This window comes from Papilio polytes, unplaced genomic scaffold, assembly GCF_000836215.1.
Source record: "Papilio polytes unplaced genomic scaffold, Ppol_1.0 DF824269.1, whole genome shotgun sequence".
Classification (NCBI taxonomy): Eukaryota; Metazoa; Arthropoda; class Insecta; order Lepidoptera; family Papilionidae; genus Papilio; species Papilio polytes.
In genome coordinates this window covers 5,571,993-5,592,899 of record NW_013524935.1, presented here as the reverse complement: position 1 = coordinate 5,592,899, position 20,907 = coordinate 5,571,993, and the positions used below count along the sequence as shown (strand labels likewise).

Genomic DNA, 20,907 nt, shown 5'->3' with positions numbered 1-20,907 from the left:
TGATAAAATGTTTACCGAAGCAAAAAGCTTGTACAGTCCTCTGAAAACTAAAGATGCCTAAACAGAGATTGGCTGACGTCGAATTGTGAGAGAATAAGCAAAAGCATTAAATTAATGTTCTAAAGGTACAAGTAAAAGTGTACCTTTCTGAATGAAAAGTTGAGTTATGATATTCAAATAAAGATTGGAAAAATATTAGCTATATGAGTTACGCAGGTTATACCCGATAGGAAATGTGGGACATAATGAGCTGCGAGCAAATATGGTAGTATTGAATTGTAGCGCCGGCGCCGAGCTGCATGCAGGCGTATTGACCTCCGCACGCAATCATGTCCATGATTTCCCCAGAGAGTTATAGCCATAGTAATTTCCTTTTTATACCTTAAATAGAATTTCTCCAACTCGCTTTCATCTCAAAGGATTTCTTCCTAATTGGACGCAACATCCACACTATAATCGAACTCCAAACTCCGGGATGTATTACGAGTATACACATTTTTTGTAATAAATACATCAATTTTCTCGTTGTAAATAAAACGAATTGTTTGAAAAAGAGATTGTTTTGAAATTACTCATAGAATGATTTAGAAAGTATTCATGGGCTGAGGCAGGTCAGCGCCGATGGTGCGCTGTATTTTACTTAGGAAGGCGTGGCGGTGGCCGCTGCCGGGCACGCGGTACTTGATGCAGCGCACATTGTAGCGGCCGACGACGGGCCACACCACCGCGCGCCGGTAGCCTGGCGGACGGTCGTAGCTGCTATTAAACCCTTGCGCGTTCTGCACGAACTGGCGCGGACGCTCCAAATCGTATTGCCCCGGCCCTGGCTCCCCCGGCTTGCGGTTGCACATCGTTAGATCCACAAGAGTGTTCCGGCTGCGGCAGGGCTGCTCCCTGTTCGTTTTGTTCATTTTCCCATAGTGTGATCGCTTGTACGTCTCCATGCAGCCCTTGAAGGTGTACGGCCACGTCGCGGCCGTCACTTTCATCGTGTTGAAGTGATTCTTGATCGATGTCCCGTCGCGTTTCCCCGTGAACAGGTCGTAGGGCCCTCGTAACGATACTATCTTCTTCGGTTTCTCTTCTATGTTGTCTTTGTCGATGTAGTTGTATCGATTCGGCGCCAGCGACCACTTGGGGCCGGGATCTTTAAACCTGCAGGGTTCTTGCATTTCGAAGGTCTGCATCTTCGAGTGAGGCCCGTGGGGTACTTTATATGGAACATGTTTGTGGTATGTGCCGGGCCCGGGGACGGACTCTTTTGGGGGTCTAAAGCGAGGAGTTCTCCCGAAGCCCACGTTGTGGCAGGCAGGCTCGCACTTCTTCTCAAACTGGATATCGTGCCAGGCTGGGCCCAGAAGGGAGTCGAACCATTTCTTGCGGTCGAGGACCTTTTGATTTCTGTAACCCAAGTTCTTCGACCATTCCTCAAGGTCACTTTTATATTTCCAAGGGTCAACGCGGTTTTTTATGTTCTTATTGAAATCGAATATAATATCGATGTCCTGGGGGTGGTAGAGGCAGGGGTCGCAGCCCTCTGCGCGTGTGATGTACAGTCCGTTGGGGTCTAGTTTCGGATGGCCGGTATTTTTGCCGAATCTTTTGACGCTGGAACCGAAACCTGATAAACGTTTTGTTGTCACCATTTTAGAATTACTTAGAAATTGAAAAACTGAAAGAGTTGTATTATTTGACTGACATTGGACTTTGACATTTTACAATTTTGATATATAGTGAAATGTCAAACTTAAAACCGTAATGCCAGTGTTTAAGACGCGAAAAAGGTATAGTATATTATTTTTATTGTTTCCTACATTTTTTCAGAACTGATTTCCGAAGGAATGTATTTGAGATATGTATTTAATATCCAGTGGTTGAGGCGATGCGCTTCGATTATTTGCTTGTACAGTCACGCGGAGAAGCGAAATAAAATTGCTCAGAGAAATGTTATCTTGCGGAAATGTGATATGTAATATAAAGCAGAGTGTTTTGTGCTTGTAAAATGAGCTTTCGTTAATACAATTTTGATGATTAGACGCCAGTATGTTTACTGCAAGAGATGTCTGTTTTGTTCTGTGTTATTCTTAAAAGTATAAAGTTACTACTTAGTTTGTATCTACTTCCATGTTTAATATCCGAAACGCTAAAGCGATTAACAGTGTAATCGGAGCTCTAGCTTATTGTATCTTTATCTCCTTTTGCATAAAGAATTTAAAAACAAAACACGCGAGGCCACCAACCGCATTCAGTAAAACCACTAAGTTTATATCTTGATGGTTATAAGGTTTCGTCAAAACATGTTTCGTATGCAAGAAACGGATGTAATACGAGATTGTGTAGGGTTATTGTGTTACAAAGATTAAAATATATTAAGTGAATTTTTAAGTTATTTATAAACCTATTTCTTTATATCTAGCATAATTGGGTATCATTTACTTGATGACTAAGTTAGAATCTGATTGACTTAAGGCCGAATAGTAAAATAAATTTGAATATATAACGTTTTAAATCATAAGGCCACAGTTGCATTTTAAAGTCAATTGAAATTTTGATGTCTGTCAGATTGTGAGTGGCATTTACAAAACGACGTGTTTAAGTTTAAGATTCGTTTCAGTATACGGCTGTTATAAATAAAACACAAAGTTATGATAAGTATTTTTATTTACACAAGTTACATTGGATATGTTATTTGAGAGTCATACAATATTTTTCAATTGTAACAAATTAATTTATTACTAATATTAATTTCAAGTACATTTATTTATGGAACTCTTAAAATTAATTGTGATTAACAAACACTTAGGATCTGTCCCACTTCATTGTAAATTGTCTGATAATAATCCAACGTGAAAAATATGTGATGGAAATATCGAATTTTGTTCTCTAATCTGAGCCCCTATCAACCAGTGGTGGGACAGCCCCTAAATCTTTTAAATACCTTTTTAACAAACCAGGCTGATGGTTGCGTTTAAGAACTATCTCTTTTATAGGAATGGTTAAATACAAAATAATGGGGATATTATTAAAAATGTCGACTTTTCAAAATTAGTGTAGTCTAACTACTAAAAACTTAGATTTACATTTTTATTACACTTACATTTTTCAAATACATTTCGTGACGATTCAACATATTACGTTATTGTGCCAAATAAATAAAATTATAATAACATCGGAATATTTAATAGAACACTACTTTAATTAAATTTACTGTGCAACTTATTTTCGTTTCTTAAACTTTTTTTTTAGAGAAACTTTTTACATTCCGAATCAACAACGTATTTTATGATCTATTTTCTATTATTATTCTTAAACGAATATGAAGTCAGGGTTGGAGCAGCAGTCACCCCTCTTGTCGAGGTCCTGTTTGGTCCTAAGCCACTTGCCGTGGCAATGGGGCGCTACGAGCGCGTAGAACCTTGTAGCGTGGCCCGCTACGCCATGGCCAGCGCACCGCCACTTCAGGTCCCGTCGTAGCGCTGCCGTTTCACACATCACGCAGACTGTACCACCTGAGAAAAAAACATATATAATAATATGGCAAACAGAAATTCCTACGTTAAAGTACAGTCATGGAAATCCACAGTGTTGGTGATTCTATATCTTTTGTGTTTGTCAAATAACTTAACTGTTGTGTGTACTACAAACGAAATAAATAAATAAAACTGTGTGAGTTTTAATACATTATTTTCTTAAATCTAAATTAAAAATCTCTTTTGTAATTTGTTTAACTTTGCTTGTTCAAGATACATTTATGAGCAATATTTCAGCTCGTACAATTCAAGCGCACATAATATCTGGCAGTATAATAGAGAAATGAACAATAACAATTTGCATATTAAATGTAACAAGTTACGTTTATTAGTGAACTGAATTGCTCTCGAGTACACAGTACATTGCACTGCATAGTACAGCTCCGTGAGAGCACGTTGGAGCAAATTATGCAGCACATAACTGCATCAACTAAATATATGAGAGATTTATTTTTCCTATAAATATTTCCTTTACCTCATTTCAGTATGAAGCGTCCGAACAACTTAATGTAAATCAACAAGTTCTAGTTATTTCCTAGAACTTGTTAAATAATTTCTAAATTGTAGAAATCATCTGGAGATCTAACAAGAAGCAATAAAGTACCCGTAACGTTTTTGACAAAATTTGTATTAAATTTGACAGTGATCTTTACGCTAATAACAATTTTTTCGATGACGTTACGAACACCGAATTATGAAATGTTCGTGATAGACCCCTCAGTTGTGCCTTAGTGTATGTTTAAATTGACAAATAAACTTTAGTAATCAACAACTCTGAGCTAGTTAATGTTAGTGTTTGTGTTAATTTCGTCTATAACTTAGTAAGCGATGCAATAAATAAAACTTACGTATACGATAATAAATTATTATAAAACATATTGAACACGTTATGCGCCATAAAGGCAGGGAAATGATTGTCTTTTCTCGCACGGATGAGAAATGACCCTTCGTACGGGATATGATTGAGTAATAAATCAATTTTATGACCTAATAAAATGCGAATAGGTTTGAAATTGCATTGAGTACGCACCCTCGCGCAGCGACTTGTACTCGGAGTCGAGGTGACACGCCTTCGACACTTTCAACACTTCAAACTGCACGCAGTATCTGAAAATATGGCAGCCTATAAAAGTGTTCAAATTACAAATGCACAGGGGTATAAAGTAAAGAAATTACAACAGGATTTTTTTTGTTATTTCCGTTGTTTATTACATTGCAATTCTTACTATTTTTATAAATGCGAAAATTTAGATGTTTGGATGGATGTTTGTTAGAGTTTGTAGCCTAAATGGCTGACAGGATTTCAATGACATTTGGCACAGACGTAAAGAACTTACGGAGTCGCGGGTGAAAGCTAGAAGTTAATAATTATGTTATAATAACTCACTCCCTGTGCGAGTTGGATTCGGGGTCGTCAGGGTTGCGCAGGCGCAGGTTCTTGCGTATATCGACGGTGTCGTTAGAGTGCCGGCTGACGGACAACGAGCCTGGCAGGATCATCGCTGACTCCTCTGCGATACAGATAATTACATTATGATATGCACAAGGAATATTAGGATTCATACACACACACACAGGGAAAATAAATTAGAAAATCTGAACCGATTAACATATGAGATAGGTACGAGTACATAGAGATAACTTTGTTGAGTCGACCTTTTTAGGAAATGGGTGAATGTACTTCAAGATATAATGTGAAAATAATTAAAATACGTCATAGTCCAGTAGTGGATTAATATAAGCTGAGAGTGCTATCGTCTTCTCTTTCCTTTACCTCTAAGCGGTATATCGCTGTCTGGTGCACAATCATGGTGCGCCTGGCAGGCACGGCGCTGCTGCAGCTCCGGGCAGTGCCGGCCGCCGCGCGCCGCCGCCTGCAGCACGCGCCGCGTCCTCTGCATACTACCAGATCCGCAGCCCGTGTCGCACTCCGACCACGGGCCCCACTCTGATATCACGCAATCCGTCACTGGAACAAACGACCTCTTATTATTTCAATCTAGACCCACAACAGACAAATAGAATTAACTTTAATAAGCCAGCCAGACTTGTAGGGCAAATAGGACTTTATCCCTATACATATATCCTCATATCCGATTTAAATCAAATTCATCACTTTCCGATCCTCACAGAATTAGTGGTTTTTAATTGTTTATTAAGGACAGTAATGAGACAATGTAATCAGCCAATTAGAATCAAATCAGGACATGTCAGTCAATTTATGTCAGGTCGTTGCGGACTGCGCTTTGCTGCTCTGTAGGGGACTGTATTTATAGAACTAGGACACGACACGGTTTAATACGTTTGAAATCAGCAATGAAAAGAAGCGTACAATACTAAAATCATCGAATAAAGTGCACACAATACTGCCCACGAGTGCTGATAGTTTATTAACAAAAGAACGCAAAGATTGGAAGCGGGATTAAAATGTTAAATACTAGTTCCATTTCCGAGTTAATTCCCCGCAGCTCGGCCCGGCTGCACACAAAAGAGGAATTGAATATTAAATAGTTCATTTTGCTCGCCAGCGCAGGGATATGGATCGAGGCAGCTACGGACTGGATGTCCCATACCAGTGCTTTTAGTCGGCAAGTCGTTGCACTACGACTGAACACTCTTGATATTTCATTTTCCAGGAAATGGGCAATTTTTGCAAAGGACAAGCTTCATGGCAAAATATATTAACAATTTCTGCTGCCTTATATATTTGTTATGTATTTCTAAAGTATGAAAATTATTATAAAGTCTGGTGAAAATATCGGTGTATCAAGAACGTGTAAGTATGTACGCCATCAAACTCTCAGGTGTATATTAACATAATATCGTTATATCCGATGCGAGCTTTGAAAGCTTTTCTAAAAACATAAAACTCCGTTAGCGCCCCCTGCGGCACGTGAGTGGGCATTAACTCTAAATACAGGGATGTGTGAACATGGGGGACAGAGGGGAGGTGCGGGGACACGACGCACACCTATGTTACCGTGAAACTTTGAAAACCGACTGTTTCTTTTAGCGACAATAAAACCAGCGATAACATTCCAAAAACATTTGCTTTTAAATGTTTTTTTAAATTATCTTAATTGATTTCATGATGTTTTTTAGGTAAAATTTTATCAGTTTATAATTTCCTGTCAATTCTAAAAGTCGCTGGTAAACGATGTACACTGATGGCGACATTTTAGGCCCTGTGGCGCTTTTAGACAGGTTGTTACATTTATTTTTCATTAGGCAGATGTTGTGTGTACCGCATCGCTCACGCGGCAGTAAATTTCGTGTTTCCACAACGCGAAAATAAGCTAAATGATCTTCAACATTGTATTATATTACGATGTGCAATGACGTCATTAAATAAAATACTTCATTTTCTAGCCCTTTACACTGCAGTCTAACTGTAGATTGTAACACTTAGGTCTAGACTTTACTAATGTTATAAAGAGGAAAGATTTATATTTTTGTATATATTGAAATAACTCAAAAACTAATTACTCGATTTCAAAAATTTTATCAATATTAAAAAGCTACGTTATCAGTGAGTAACATAGACTTTACTTTTCAATTTTACGCAAGCGAAGTCGCGAGTAACAGCTAGTCTTAATATATTTTAGATCTTTACCTCCACAAGTCTCCCTAAAATCGGGACAGCAGTCTCCAAGCTTCAAGCAAGCGTGGTCGCAGTAGCAGGGCTTATCGCTGACGTCATCGATGATGGCGTTCTGGTGCGCTTTTTGCACGACACAGGAGCTGTCCCTCCCCGGGCAGCAGAGGTTGGCATCACGGCAGGAGTTGGCGCAGCACTGTCCCGCTAAGTACACCGCGCTCGCCAAACAGATCCAGTAACGTAGCATTGTGTTGAAGTTACGGACTGGAATAATCTTGATACTGGATACTAGTGTATGAAATATCTGTAACAAAGAAAACATAATAATTATTGAAAATTAAGTCTTCTTAGTCGAAAAATTTACGAGTAGTCAAGCAAGAAAGATGTAATGGAGAAGGACATGGACGACTGTCAACGTTCAGGAGATGAATACAGAGAGAACTGCAAGTAATTATTGTGTAAGATGACCAATTCGCCAAGATAGCGAAGCGAGCGCTGCACAGACAATTGCATTTTACAGAAAGAGGACGTATCCCTACCTCTGCATCACATCCTCCACCAAACCCGTTTCTCCTCAACAAAGTTTGTCACCATGAACCATGAACAAATATATCAATACATTTAACTTTGCTATTGTAAGACTGATTTCATCAACGTAATTATCAATATATGTAAATAGAACAAATGGTGAAGTGGTGATAAGGATGTTATCAGCGGAAACTGGTTTGTGATCCGCACCCTGGGTGGGGCAACGACCTCCAACTGTCGGGGTGACGCCGAGATAAAGAAAGTGGCTGAGCTAAAGGGCGCGTAGATAAATGTTATAACTGATTTAAAAATGAAAGAAGTTTTTAATGTAAATAATAATAAACTTTTAAAGGTTGGTAGAAGTAATTAATAGACATAAAAATAAGGAAATTAAAACTAAAATAGTTGTGAAACTGTAGATGACTTAGAAATGATATAAGATCTTAAAATATATATAAAAAAAAGCACCTTTCTACTACCATTATTGTAAAATATTGTATAAGTTAACAAATGACCAAACAATAATATTAATATTAACATTATTTCGTACGTGTTTTTTACGTGAATACATTTTTAAAACACCAGTCGTGAGGGTGAAATATCGTCGTTAGGGCTGTCACACATCGAATTGACAGTAGATCCACGTGACATCCGCTCACAAACAATTTGTAGAAACACAATAGGATATCGTGCGAACGTGCTAAATTTGTTAAATCATTCACATAGTTATAAGTTTATGGAATTTGTTACACATTAGAAAATAGGTTAATTAAAAACTAAATAAATCTCATTTATCTACCATTGTGAATAATTTAATGCGTTTACATAATAAAAGGAACCTTAGAATTTATGATCGCACAAGTAATGTTGCTAGGCAACCAAGAAACTCATCCCGTCCTGCGCGTTTAACTTATTCAATGGAAACGGATGTTCTATAACTTAATCTTACTATTTCCTGCTTAGTTCGTCCCTATCTTTTCATAAACTCAGTTACCGGAAGTACGGAAGTATTAACAATGCCCTTTGATTCGAACGTATATGTTAGGTTTGGATTACATATTAGATTTCGCATTACAAATTCTTATTTAAAAAGTTTTCTTGTTATCCATATTTTCTAATGAAAAATAGAGACATGGATATTATATATTATTTTTAGATATTAATATAAAACCTTATAATAGAAAATTTGTAACCATTTTCATTATTAATTAAATTTAGGGATCTCTTAAACAGTATTTAGAAGCCTATTACGTGAGCACACTTTAGACTAAACTATCGGGCAACTGTTTAGTCTCGCTTTGAATCCTATGACCTTATATGAAGGTTGCACACTACTCGATGTTTAATTGTGCAAATAAAAAGTTGAATTGGCTACGAAACATGTAAAATCGCAAAACTGTTGTGCGATAGTTTAGTCAAAGGTGTACGGCCGATGTTAGTAAGAATTTACATTCACTATTTAGTTGTCAACTAAGTTCAAAACAAACGCCAATAATCACTTGAAATGTATAATTACTGGAAAATTCCGATATTAAGTTAAGTTAAATTAAAAGCGTAGAGCTTTTTTAATTAGGAAATGAACCCTCCAATTTTATGAAGTAGCACATTCAGTATTCATTTCGCTCCCAACTTCAGCGGCTCTCCAATTATTAATCGGAATATTAGCGGCCTCGGATTCAATGTGACGCGGTCTAATGCATAGGAGAAAGCGGATCATACTAAAAAAACTATATCAATTTCTAGGATAAACTAAATCGTTATGAGTTTAAAATACCAACTTAATGAAGGTTTACTGTTCAGACTAAAACATTTTTGATTAGTTTTTTTTAAGTTAAAAAGATTTTTTTTTAAGTGAAGAAGATACAAATACTCTTATGGACATTACTTCAAAGTTCTTCTATTTTTCGGGTTTAGTTTTAGAATCTAAATAATTGATAATTTTTCTTGTAACAAGTGAAATTGATATCGTATTTTATGAATATTTTCTGTGTTATATCCGCTTTTAACTGAACACTTGTACTGTTTGTGTAATTAACCACGAATGTAATGCTGATACTCAATGTAGAAGTACTGTCGCTCAATGATTTATGTATGTTTTAATTTACACATTCAAGAATAGGACTCTTGAAATAACGCAATGTTAATAAATGTGTTTACATTTTTAATTCATCATTACCAGCTCACTATATGTCCCAACCGAGGGGCTCGGAGTCTACTCTAAGTTAGGGTGACTAGGCCATAGTCAACCAAGACTTCACACATATCTTCGAATTTCTTCGCAGATATGTGCATCACGATGTTTTCCTTCACCGTAAGAACGTCTAGTAAATTATGTACATATGAAAATTCGAAAAATCGAAATGCACATAGGTACAGCGGGATTCGAACTCAAGAACTGTAGATTACAAGTCAAGTGCTTAGACCACTGAGCCACCGACGCTTCAATTTTTTATTATTCCCATAAAAAATCATCTATACTATATATCTATACTATTATAATAAAGCGTAATCACACACTTCTTTGTTGCCTAAGATGTCAGCAATTACAGCATATATTTGAATAATTCTTTTATTTAATAAAAAGCCCTACACTTACGTCACGCTTTAGGCTATATATTTTCACGCCATTAAACTTAGGGGGTAAATATTTTGTATAAAAACGCTAATGTGGGAAAGAGACCATAAGTTGCTGCCAACATCAAGGAAGCAACGTTGCCATGGTTTGTCATCGTCATGTCATTTTGACATTTGCAATTGATAATTTGACACATGTAAAAAATAAAATAAAATTTTCATAATTTTATGCGGATGAAGTCGCACTGAGACAGCTAGTTAATTGATAAAATTAAATTTAAATTATACATTAATTGTAATCCTAGAATTTGATTCTCGAAATTTTCGTAATAGGTACCTTGTTACTATAATCGTGTTGAGATTGTCCTTAGTTTCAGAACTGCCTTTTAATTACTTGTTTATTGATAATCCGTTTAATGACGTCACAAATTAGCATTTTGTGACGAAATCATTTGATGCAAAGCGAAGCTTTTTGACTTAAATCAAAATCGATTACAGTAATGATAATCGCGAGTACTTAATATGTAGTTATTAATTGACCGATATCTATCGTTTGTGAAAACTGGCTGAATTATAATTTCCTAATTGTCAGTATGATTACAAAAAGGTAACTTAAGTACTAAGCTTTGTAGTAAAACGATGATATGCGAATAATCTTTATGACTGCAAAGTTAAAATGACTTTAAAATAAATAAACCTAACGTCTTGAATAAGGGAATTAAATTTAGTTGAGTTACAAACTAACATTTTACGGGAAAACGATTTTTATTACATTATTGCACAGTGTAAACCTTCCTTTACCAAAATCAACTTAACAACTTGAATATTGGCGGGAGTACATGCAAAACGTATTTCAGTTCATTAAGCAATAATAACGTTGGCTCGTTGGGGTCGATAGCGGCTGTCTTTGAATTACACACAGTACATCAAGATACCCACTGCAACAGGGATACAAAAACGTAGTCATCTCTCTTCTTTTCATTAACATAACAGAGACAGCAATATACTTTTTACTTACGCGGTTACGTATTGTAACATCATGCGATGTATTTTACGCGCGGCAACACGACTCTTTGAAGTTATCCGCTTTAGTAAGTTAAAGGAATATTTCTTTATTTCAATACAATTGCCTGATTAAAGATAAATTAATTTATTTATTGGAGAATTATGTTATTTATTCCCTATCTTTGAACTCCTAATGCTGCATTTCTTCAGGTTATGAACCTTCAGTATTTATAGACAAAGTTCCGATGATACCAAGCGAACTATTTTCAGAATGATTTATTGGATGGATGGATGTTGTCACTGTTGAGTGCAAAATACAACCTCTTTGGCTGACAAGCAGTATTTATACAGCCAAAGAGGTTGCATACTGGCCACCAAGGCAATAATCGTTTGTAAAAGAAAATATATAAAAGAAGAAGTCAAGATGTGATCGATATAGTTTGGAGTTTTAAGTTTTTGTATATTTTTTTGTGTAAATAAGTTTTTGAATATAGATATATTAATTTGATAAAAGTGTTTTGTATTTTTGGCTGCCGCGCTGTCGGTAACAAGTTAAACAGTCACTACGTATCGCCGAAACAGCTTTATCTTGAAGTATTGGAACAGATGTAGAACAATTTCTGACAGAACATAAAACCTATTTACTAAGTTTGTTTTTAATTTCACACAGAAAAGATCGCAAGTAATAGCTTGTCAAAATGAATAATTATGACAACTGTAGCGCTGTACGGAAAGTTACTGTAAATATGGACAGAGAAATGATTCAAGAGCAGAAGAGTTCGGTACTGCGGGGACGCGGAAGTTATACAGCTTTTGTAACTCTCTATTGAAACTTTAAGTTGAAGCGCACCTTCATCTTGTGCATATTGTGTTTACTTTAACTTTATTGTGCATCTTGTTGTTGAATTGACCTGGATTTTATTTTTATTTGAACTTATGATATTGAATGAAAAAACATATATTTCAAATTTAAATCTTAGGTCATTAAAAAAATGTATAGAGTATTGAGTTTACCCTTGAAATTTTTTCACATTGAGATATAACCGTACAAAGAAGTTACCTGTAAAAATGTTTTCTATGTCAAGTCTGTATATTTCTTGAATGTCTTCGTTTTAGGATATGCATGGAAAAGTTAACGCGGACCCAACGTATAATTCCACAACTCGTTTTATAAGCACAAACACTTTTTGCGGTGTTTAAATTATACGTAATTTATTTTTTCTAAAAACAAAATTGATAATTGAATTATAAGATTTTTAATTTTATACGTAATATTGGCGTGACTTTAATGACCACGTGACTGTTGAAAAATAATTTTTTTTCACTTACGTCTATATACGTTGGTGCCATCTGTTTGATCGACTACATTTTACTAAGTTTGAATCAGTTGAATAGATTATCATACAAGTGGGGATGGGTCGCCGCGTATCCGATGTTTACGGCACCATTAAGATGCGGATCTCTGAGAGCTTTAGCGAGCTTTTATTGAGTCGACTATAAAGCTCGGTAGTGACGATAAAAATGAGGTTGTAAAGACTTTGGTTAAGCTTGTAGACATCTTTGTTATATGCATCACCCTGTATGTCATACTACTTTGTATGGTAATCAAGAAACCTTGCTTTAATTTGAGTCTTTTTTCTAAGTAATACATCTAAAAGGTTTTTGCGGATCTGCACAAGTCGAGAGCAATTAAACCCGCTACATACGTACAACTGAAAAACGTTTCAGTTTAAATTGACAGAAGGGACGTTTAATAGTGGGGTTTCATAAATCTATTTACTCTATATGGATTAAAATCGCAACTGTGTATAGATTAAAGGAAATTATGGACATGTTATGCGACTAGACGATGGGAACATAAACCAGAAAGTGTTAAAATTGAATGTTGATGGCTACAAAGGTAGAGGAAGACCGAAGAAAGTATGGCTGGATTGTGTGAAAGAGGATATGCTTAAGAAGGGAGTGGATTCACGACGACTGAAATTAGAGATTTTAATGTGATATGGATACATTAAAAAGAAACTTTTTAAGGTTTTTTTACGTAAATTTTAGCAGACTTGTAGACTAAGTTTGACTTTCGTAGTGTATTTTGAAAGTTTGACGGATGGCAGATAAATTTCCGAACGAAATAATTTAGTTGCAATGAGTTTATAAATAGCATATAATTTATCTTCCAGCGCACCTTTTGAACGAGATCGTTAATCTTGCTCTACTTGAAGGAACGTAACGAGTTTGCTTTCAAAACTTAGGTAAAGCAAAATCATCTTTATTACCTAAGTCATAAAGTACAAAACATTTTGAACAATAAAAGATTTTAGTATATTATGCTGTTATAATTGTTTTACAAAAAAGTACCTTAAACTGAGTAGAATAGAGATGTAAATACAATGATCAGTGTATTTAGTTTGACTTTAAAGGTAGTATTTGTTCGTAATTGTTTTATTAATTTCGGTGACTACAATATTAGTTATTGTTTTAAACTAAAATGGGATTTAAATTTGATAAGAGGAGTTAGAATGTTTTACATAAGATATTAAAATATACGCTATCATGAAATTAGAAATTAAAATTATTACAAAGACATTTAGTAAAATTTTTAAAAATGTTTTTTTTCTTGTACCTTTTTTAATAGTTTCAAAAGAACTAATTAATTGTAACGTATTTCTTTGTTTTCTTTGGGTAGACATTAAAAGAATTGTAATGAAGTATTGGGGGAAGGAATTGGCTCCTGACACGGGGCTACCTACTACAGGAGACAAGTTCCATGAAATGTATACAAAGGAGAATAAAAAACCAAACTGTTATAGTTTACATTACAAAAAATTGGTTGATAATTTTAGATAAAGTAATATTTTTACTATGCTAATTAAAGTTTAAAGAGGCTACATGTAAAGTTCCGCGACCTCTAGAGCTTTTCCTAAAGGTAATAAACGTGCGGTGAATAAATTTACAACAGGTAAAGTTGTCGGCGCAGTGGAAGTGTTCATTAAGTTTTGACGATGTTGATTTATTACGCCTTCGTCCCGGAGTATACAAAAGTAACTACGGTTTTATTTTATGCGAAGTTAGCCATATTTTCACATTATTGCCGGAATTAAATGATGTATTGGTTAAATTTACGAATATGGATATGTAATTCAGCGTATTCAATCATAAAGGCGCGTGTACACTGACGTAACTGTCAGGTATGCAGGATCGATGCCAGCCGGGGGAATGTAATTAGTGATCAGTGTATAATCTCCCTTTCATGGAATTTTTTAGGTCAAGTATCGTGTTCAATGTATCGAAAATTCATAGAAATTGTAATCGACAAACAAAGAACTAAAGTAAAATATTATTCGATTATCATTCTTCAAAAACGATATCTTTATAACAGTTTTAATATTGTATTACATTGTTAATAAGAGAACTAAGCAATTTAGCATGATATCTAAGTTATGTGATCGATAAAATATAGGAATCAAAGCGATAAAACAGTTGTGCGATAGTTTAGTCAAGCTGGCATCCGTCAGTATCTAACATGCAAGTGCGACAGCTATTTGTAAGTAATGTAGACATTTCTTACAAGCAAACTTCTGCGTAATTCGTAGACGAAGTAACAATAGTACATAGCGTTAAGTAGTGGCAGTAATTTGCGTAGTTGCTCTGCTCTTTGTGAGCTAATGAAATTAGCTCAACTTCCAACTGCCCCTCACCATTGCGAGAGCACTTTAAACTGCTTTAACGAATTGTTAATACAATTTACTACTTAACTAGTTTTTTAACCTCTCTAACTTGTAAAGCGCTAGTAATTTTCAGCTATAGTTCTTTCATTGTTGAATAATTAAGTTGTACAGAACAAAAGAGGTAAATTATGGACAAAATTTAATTGAAATTTAAGTAGGCGCTGAGCGAGATTATTCTTGTAAAAAAATACTAACAAGTAAATACTAAAAAAAACTGATAATTGGTGGAAGCTTTTAAGGAATTATCTCTAAAACGTAAATTATAAATAGGTTGAAACTAAAATGAATATCGCTCCGAAGATCGAATTTATTTTGTTAGAATATATATAAAGTTGCTAAAACAATGGACGTAATTTACACGAAAGCTTTCGACAAACGATAAAAGGCGAACAAAATCAAATCCATTAACTAATTGCCTAAGCTTTGTAACAATTTAACAAGTCACAAGTCACATTTACTGCTGTAGTAATCTTTTGATATTTTAATGTTGAAATTATTTCACTAAAACCACTAAGCGTCTCACTTAAATTACTTTGAGGGCCGTTGACTTTATATCTGTGACTCTCAAAGTGGTCCACTGCAGCCAAATGGTCCATGGTGTCTGGATCCAAAATAGGGAGTCCACGAGTTGATGGAGGACCAGGAAAATTTTAAATGGTTTAAAACCCATTCAAACATTAGAAAGGTGTACTTTAGATAAATTGAACTTATCAAATAAAATACACGTGAGAGCTATGGAGATAAACGGTGAAGGTATCTACAGTCAATGCAAATCGTGTTACATTTTATTACGGTTGCCACAAGGTAATGTGTGCAGGTGGTTTTATGTCAATTTTACGAGTGACGTCATTCGGTGTTATTTTATGTTCTTCAAACTCTTATGTTGAAGTATTTAAAAGGATTATAGATATCTTGCATATTAGAATAGTAAAATAACACACCATATCTGCGCAAATTTTTGTATCTAACTAATGTTATAAATGCGAAAGTTTGGATAGATGGATGTTTGTTAGAGTTTGTGGCCTAAACTGCTGAAAGGAACACGATGAAAGGCACAGATTTGGAAAAAAGTCTAGATAAAAAGTTACTTACCAAATATTTTTTTATTCCGCGCGGACGATGTCGTGAATAAAAGCCAGTTTAAAAAAAAAGACAGTAGTTTTGATGTATGTGATACCATTATTTAAACAGGTACAGTAACAAAGTTGTTTTCAGACAATTGTTAGAGACAATACTGTAAAGAATCAAGAGAACGGCCTTCAAGCAGTAGCAGGGCAGCAATAAACATAAACTTAAGCAAGCGACAGGCCCACTTAGCGTTATAGTCTTTGCCACAATAAATTCACGGACAACGCCCGCGCCAATACCGGGGAGAGCTTTTGACCGTTGCCGCAAGATGGAAGCATTGAGCGGGTGATTTATCCCAATGAGTTTTAAGTATGTTGTCCATTTATTTAAGTAGAATGAAATGGAAAACTTAAATATTATAAACATAGTTGTAATAGACCAAACAAAATTTGAATTCACTCGAATGCTGCAGAAATATAAATAGAAACATCTTGTGCGAGACAAAGTTTGTAGTTCGAGGTACAATCGTGAGATTGGTAGTGAGCATTGCAGTTCAATATAATTATCCGTTCACAAAGAGCGCTTCAATTACCCTTAGTACTGCTTCGCTGGCTGCCGGAGCAAGCGACTGCTAGAGGAAGCGCAGTCGTTACTGCAGGTGAACCATGCATCGTTTATCGATCATCCGCTCTGTTTGACTTTCAATAAAGGAATATCTTTCCGTTTTAGCTACCAACTAACGTAGCTCTTCAATTACTAATGTAAAAAGTCTGGTCTAGATAGTAGTTTCGGTCTTAACTCCATTTTAGACCTTATGCTGTATGTAAAAATATGCTATAACAAAAAAAAATAATTTTCGCTAGAAAACTTATGTTTAACTTACGGACATAATTAACTTACCCTAAGTTAAATAGTAAAATATTTTATAACTCATTGTATAATTAAAACCAAATTTCGCTTAAAATTCTTAAGAAATACTTAACAAATCGTTACTTGATGAAGCCTTACTGGTAAAACTTTACAATACTTTGTTTATACTTTAGAAATTCATAATTATAATGGTCCTTTAGCGGTGTTTGGCGGCAAGGCTGTGTACAAAGTGAGACCGAAGGCAGTCGCGGTGACGTCACCGCCTAATAAATTCACGGCTAACGGAACCCATTGTTGCGGAAAGCTTTTAGCGTCCGCCGCAAGTCACAGGCGGCAGCGAAGGACGGGAAACGGCCTGATGATTTCTTGATAATGTTTAAAAGTTGAGATCTCGTAGGATATTTTATAGATTGTCAAAGTCAATTAATTTTGTCTATAATGAACTGATAAGGCGAAAAAAAAATCTTGACAATTCGATGGCTCCTACGTAGACTAATGTAAACCTCAAATTTGCAATTTAAACTTTATTCCTTTTTAATTCATTTAATCTGTATTTCTGTGTAAACGTTAAAAAAAACTATAAATCATTGTATATTCATGTGTGATACATCGTAATTTATCCTATTAATGTTTAAAGTTTTGTCCTGCATTTGCGATTTAAATATACGATAGTTTCTTTGTTTGCATTATAACCAATATAAACGCTAAACTAACGATTTCATATTTGTTAGATAAGTTCACTAAACAAATCCCTTTTACCGTAAATCTTTTGACAAATCGCTTCCGCACGCTGCGATGTGGCGAAATCAGAAAAATTCCCTCGTTCTGGATAACGCAATATCCGGCCTCAGAGGATTTGGGATTCCCTCGCTATAGATATTGTCAAGAAAATGTCGACACAAAAACCTCTTTAAGCCTTCCACAATAGCTGATACGGCTTTATTAAGTTGTTGAACGCTATTGATAAACTTAGAGCCTTCAGTATTCTCTGTAAGGGAGGATATTAGGTTTCTTTGTTAACCTTAAGGTTAAGGCATCAAGGTTACTTGTCAATAAAGATGGCTCCTAAGTAGACTATTGTAAGTCACAATTTTGCGATTTACACATTATTTTGTGTTTTGATTAAAGTAACAATAGAAATAATTACTGTAGATTTGATTGTCTATTGTATGTTTATATTTGCTTTCGTATTGAATCGAGTTTTTCGTTGTGTCTTGTAAAATTTACGTTTCATACATACGATAGTTTACATTCTAAGTATAATTATGTAAGTTATAGTGTAAATTGTCTTTGAATGAAACTCATAAGTGTACACAATTCAGGACTGCAACTATACTTAATCGACGTTGCCTACTCTTAATCGACGGTGGAAGAAGACGTACATAAAGAGGATATTTCCTCTTCCTATACGTCTCCTTCATCTTCAAATCCATTTTTCCTTCTCATCCGTCTCTTCTATATATATTGAATAGCAGCGTAGATAAACTGGTTACAATACAGTGCGATGACATGTTGGGCATTGCTCGCTTGAACTCAGATAGCCTCAAATAATAGATTTCTTGAAAGAAAGAAATTATCTTTCATTCATCATACGTTACATTCTTCCAAGATATATGATAGATGATTTATAATATTGTAGAAAACGATAGAAATAATATTTTTTTTTATAATATAAGGTGGCAAACGAGCAAGCGGCCACCCGAATCCACCGAAATGGAAAGCGACCGCTGCCCATAAACATCCGCAATTGCAGATGCGTTGCCTACTCGTAATTAGCATAGGAAGAGAAGACGCACATAAAGAGGACATTTCCCCTTCCTATGCATCTCCTCCACCGTCAAATCCACTTTTCCTTCCCATCCTTTGCTCTCAAGAAAAGGGTGGAAAGGAAAAGGGACCAAAATTAGGCCTCCGGCACCATACTCATCAGACGAAACGCGGAATTGCTTCCACTTCACGCCTGCTTTCTGTGTGGTCATGGTATTTTACCGGGCGAGCCGGCCCATTCGTGCGAAGTTGTTAAAGCGGGCTCTACCACTGTTGAATGAATATGAATGAAAATGAATATTGACATGTCATTGATAGATTCTATATGAAGTCTAAAATTAGTAAGTGGGTTTTATGAATACTGTGGAGAAGGATGTAAGTCGAATTTTTATTTAAAAATATTGGTTGGTTTGATTTAATTATTTTAGAATTTCAACAAGCTATCTTACAAAAGTATTTTCTAAGAAATCTTTGAATAACTGTAAAGCTAAAGGTTTCTACCTAAAGCGCAACCACTTGATGTTACAATCTGTTGAAATTTATTAAAATTTCAAGTGTACTTTAGTTAAAATCTTAAAGTTAATCGATTTAGCTGAAGGTTGTCGAATTTAAGAGGTTTTAAGAGGTCGATTCTGAAATGAAACCGAGAACGACCTCTAGCGGCGGCTGTTGAGACCGGATATTGCCGGAGTTGACGAAAATATCGCTTCGGGTCTGATGGGGCAAAAGTGTTTAGTTTTAATTGTTTTTTTGATAAAGGACTTATAAAATCGTAAACTAAAAATCAAACGTTATAAACATATATACGGAAACACCGTACAATTTTCTTAAAAAAATCCACGGAAACTCTGAAAATGGTTTCGTTATTCAATGTTTTACAATGGTGTCGTGTCGTAATTGCAAAAACAGAGGTATTTAAAAACATATTCATATTTTTTAAAACACACATTACAACAATGAAAATGAAAAACAAATGCAAACGCATCTTTCTTAAATTTTCGAATTTCAATTTTAAGAATAGAACGCTAATAGAACACAAAATAGGACCGTTTTGTCAAAGAGTAACGAAGAATTCCAGACGAGTCATCTAATAGTCGTTACATTTTCTAACAAGAAAGCACAATCTGTTCCGGAGACCTCTGCCCCAGTACATGATAAGAGTTCTCCGGCCTCTTTCTCTAAATTCTCAAGTGGTAGATAGCAGAGATTTCGGGTCAATGACCTCGCACGGTCAACGGTTCTAATCATTGTCTCTCGCATTGATAACGTATTAACTCGAGTTAGCCGACTGTCTGTGTATACAAAGATATAAATGTATTTATATATTTAGTAAATTAATTAAACCTTAAAAATGTTTAGGAGCCTAATGTCGAGTCGGTTCCTATTTGTTTATGTTTGATGGTTAATTTCCAAACAAGAAAATTGCTATAACAAAAACATTTACAACTTGGATATAAACAAAGAACAGGCAAAGCGAGAAATTAATAAAACATTAAGAAAAAAGAGGAAAAGCTTCGAAATGTTATTGTGTTGTTTGTGTCAACACGTATTGTTTATCAAAAGGTCCTTTCTAAACGAACTAGCGTGTATAAAGCTTGCTTCGTAAATGTCACCGATAGAATGTAAACTTGGACAATTTGTTAACGGACTAGAGATGAACTATGTCGTCAGTTTGTAAACTGTCGCAGTGAATATTATAATTCATTAAAATTATTATTATATTTTATGATATTTTATTAAAATTAAATTAAGTAAGTGTTATAATATATTGATTTAAAACCTAAATAATCTTTATTTGAGAGAAAGGTATAAAATTTTAGTCGTCATCCCGTTGCCATCCATTTAGTATAGAGAATGGTTGTCAATAGGAAGTAGATTAGGGGAAGAAGAAGGGAAAATATCCTTTATCTGTGCGTCTCCTCCTCTGTCGATTAAAGGTAACGCATCGACAAAGTCGGATGTATATGGGCAATGGTCAATTCATAGTAGAAAAAATTTTTCAACCGACAATTTTCTAATTTTTGTAACTTACCGGTTTATAAAGTGATAAAGTTTACAACATGCTGGTGACAATTATAGACAATCCCGGAGGTGTATGACAATGGAGGCTTGTGTTTTTTTCATTAGCAAACCGCGGGAAGGCATTTTTGTTTCTTTGCGGTTATGTTTTGTTTTCAGAAAGGACGCGACGCACATTGGGCTGAATCAAGTTGCTCCATAGACAACTTTATCTGATGTTTGA

General features: G+C 35.2%; 2 protein-coding genes across 2 annotated transcripts in view; both read right to left on the bottom strand.

Annotated features, from left to right (window-relative positions):
• Positions 1-539: 539 nt before the first annotated feature.
• On the bottom strand, positions 540-1,738 carry LOC106107028. Its single transcript, XM_013287710.1, has one exon. The coding sequence runs from the start codon at positions 1,644-1,646 to the stop codon at positions 585-587; it is 1,062 nt and encodes a 353-aa protein (XP_013143164.1). The 5' UTR covers positions 1,647-1,738; the 3' UTR covers positions 540-584.
• A 905-nt stretch (positions 1,739-2,643) lies between these two features.
• Positions 2,644-20,907, bottom strand: part of LOC106109957 (somatomedin-B and thrombospondin type-1 domain-containing protein) — a 19,360-nt gene continuing 1,096 nt past the window's right edge. The window contains exons 2-6 of the mRNA XM_013291619.1: positions 7,144-7,432; positions 5,305-5,499; positions 4,918-5,041; positions 4,561-4,637; positions 2,644-3,509 (exon numbers count right to left, since the gene is read on the bottom strand). Coding sequence (XP_013147073.1) covers positions 3,307-3,509; positions 4,561-4,637; positions 4,918-5,041; positions 5,305-5,499; positions 7,144-7,375 — 831 coding nt within the window. The 5' untranslated portion in view covers positions 7,376-7,432 and the 3' untranslated portion in view covers positions 2,644-3,306. The remainder of the gene's footprint in view (positions 3,510-4,560; positions 4,638-4,917; positions 5,042-5,304; positions 5,500-7,143; positions 7,433-20,907) is intronic.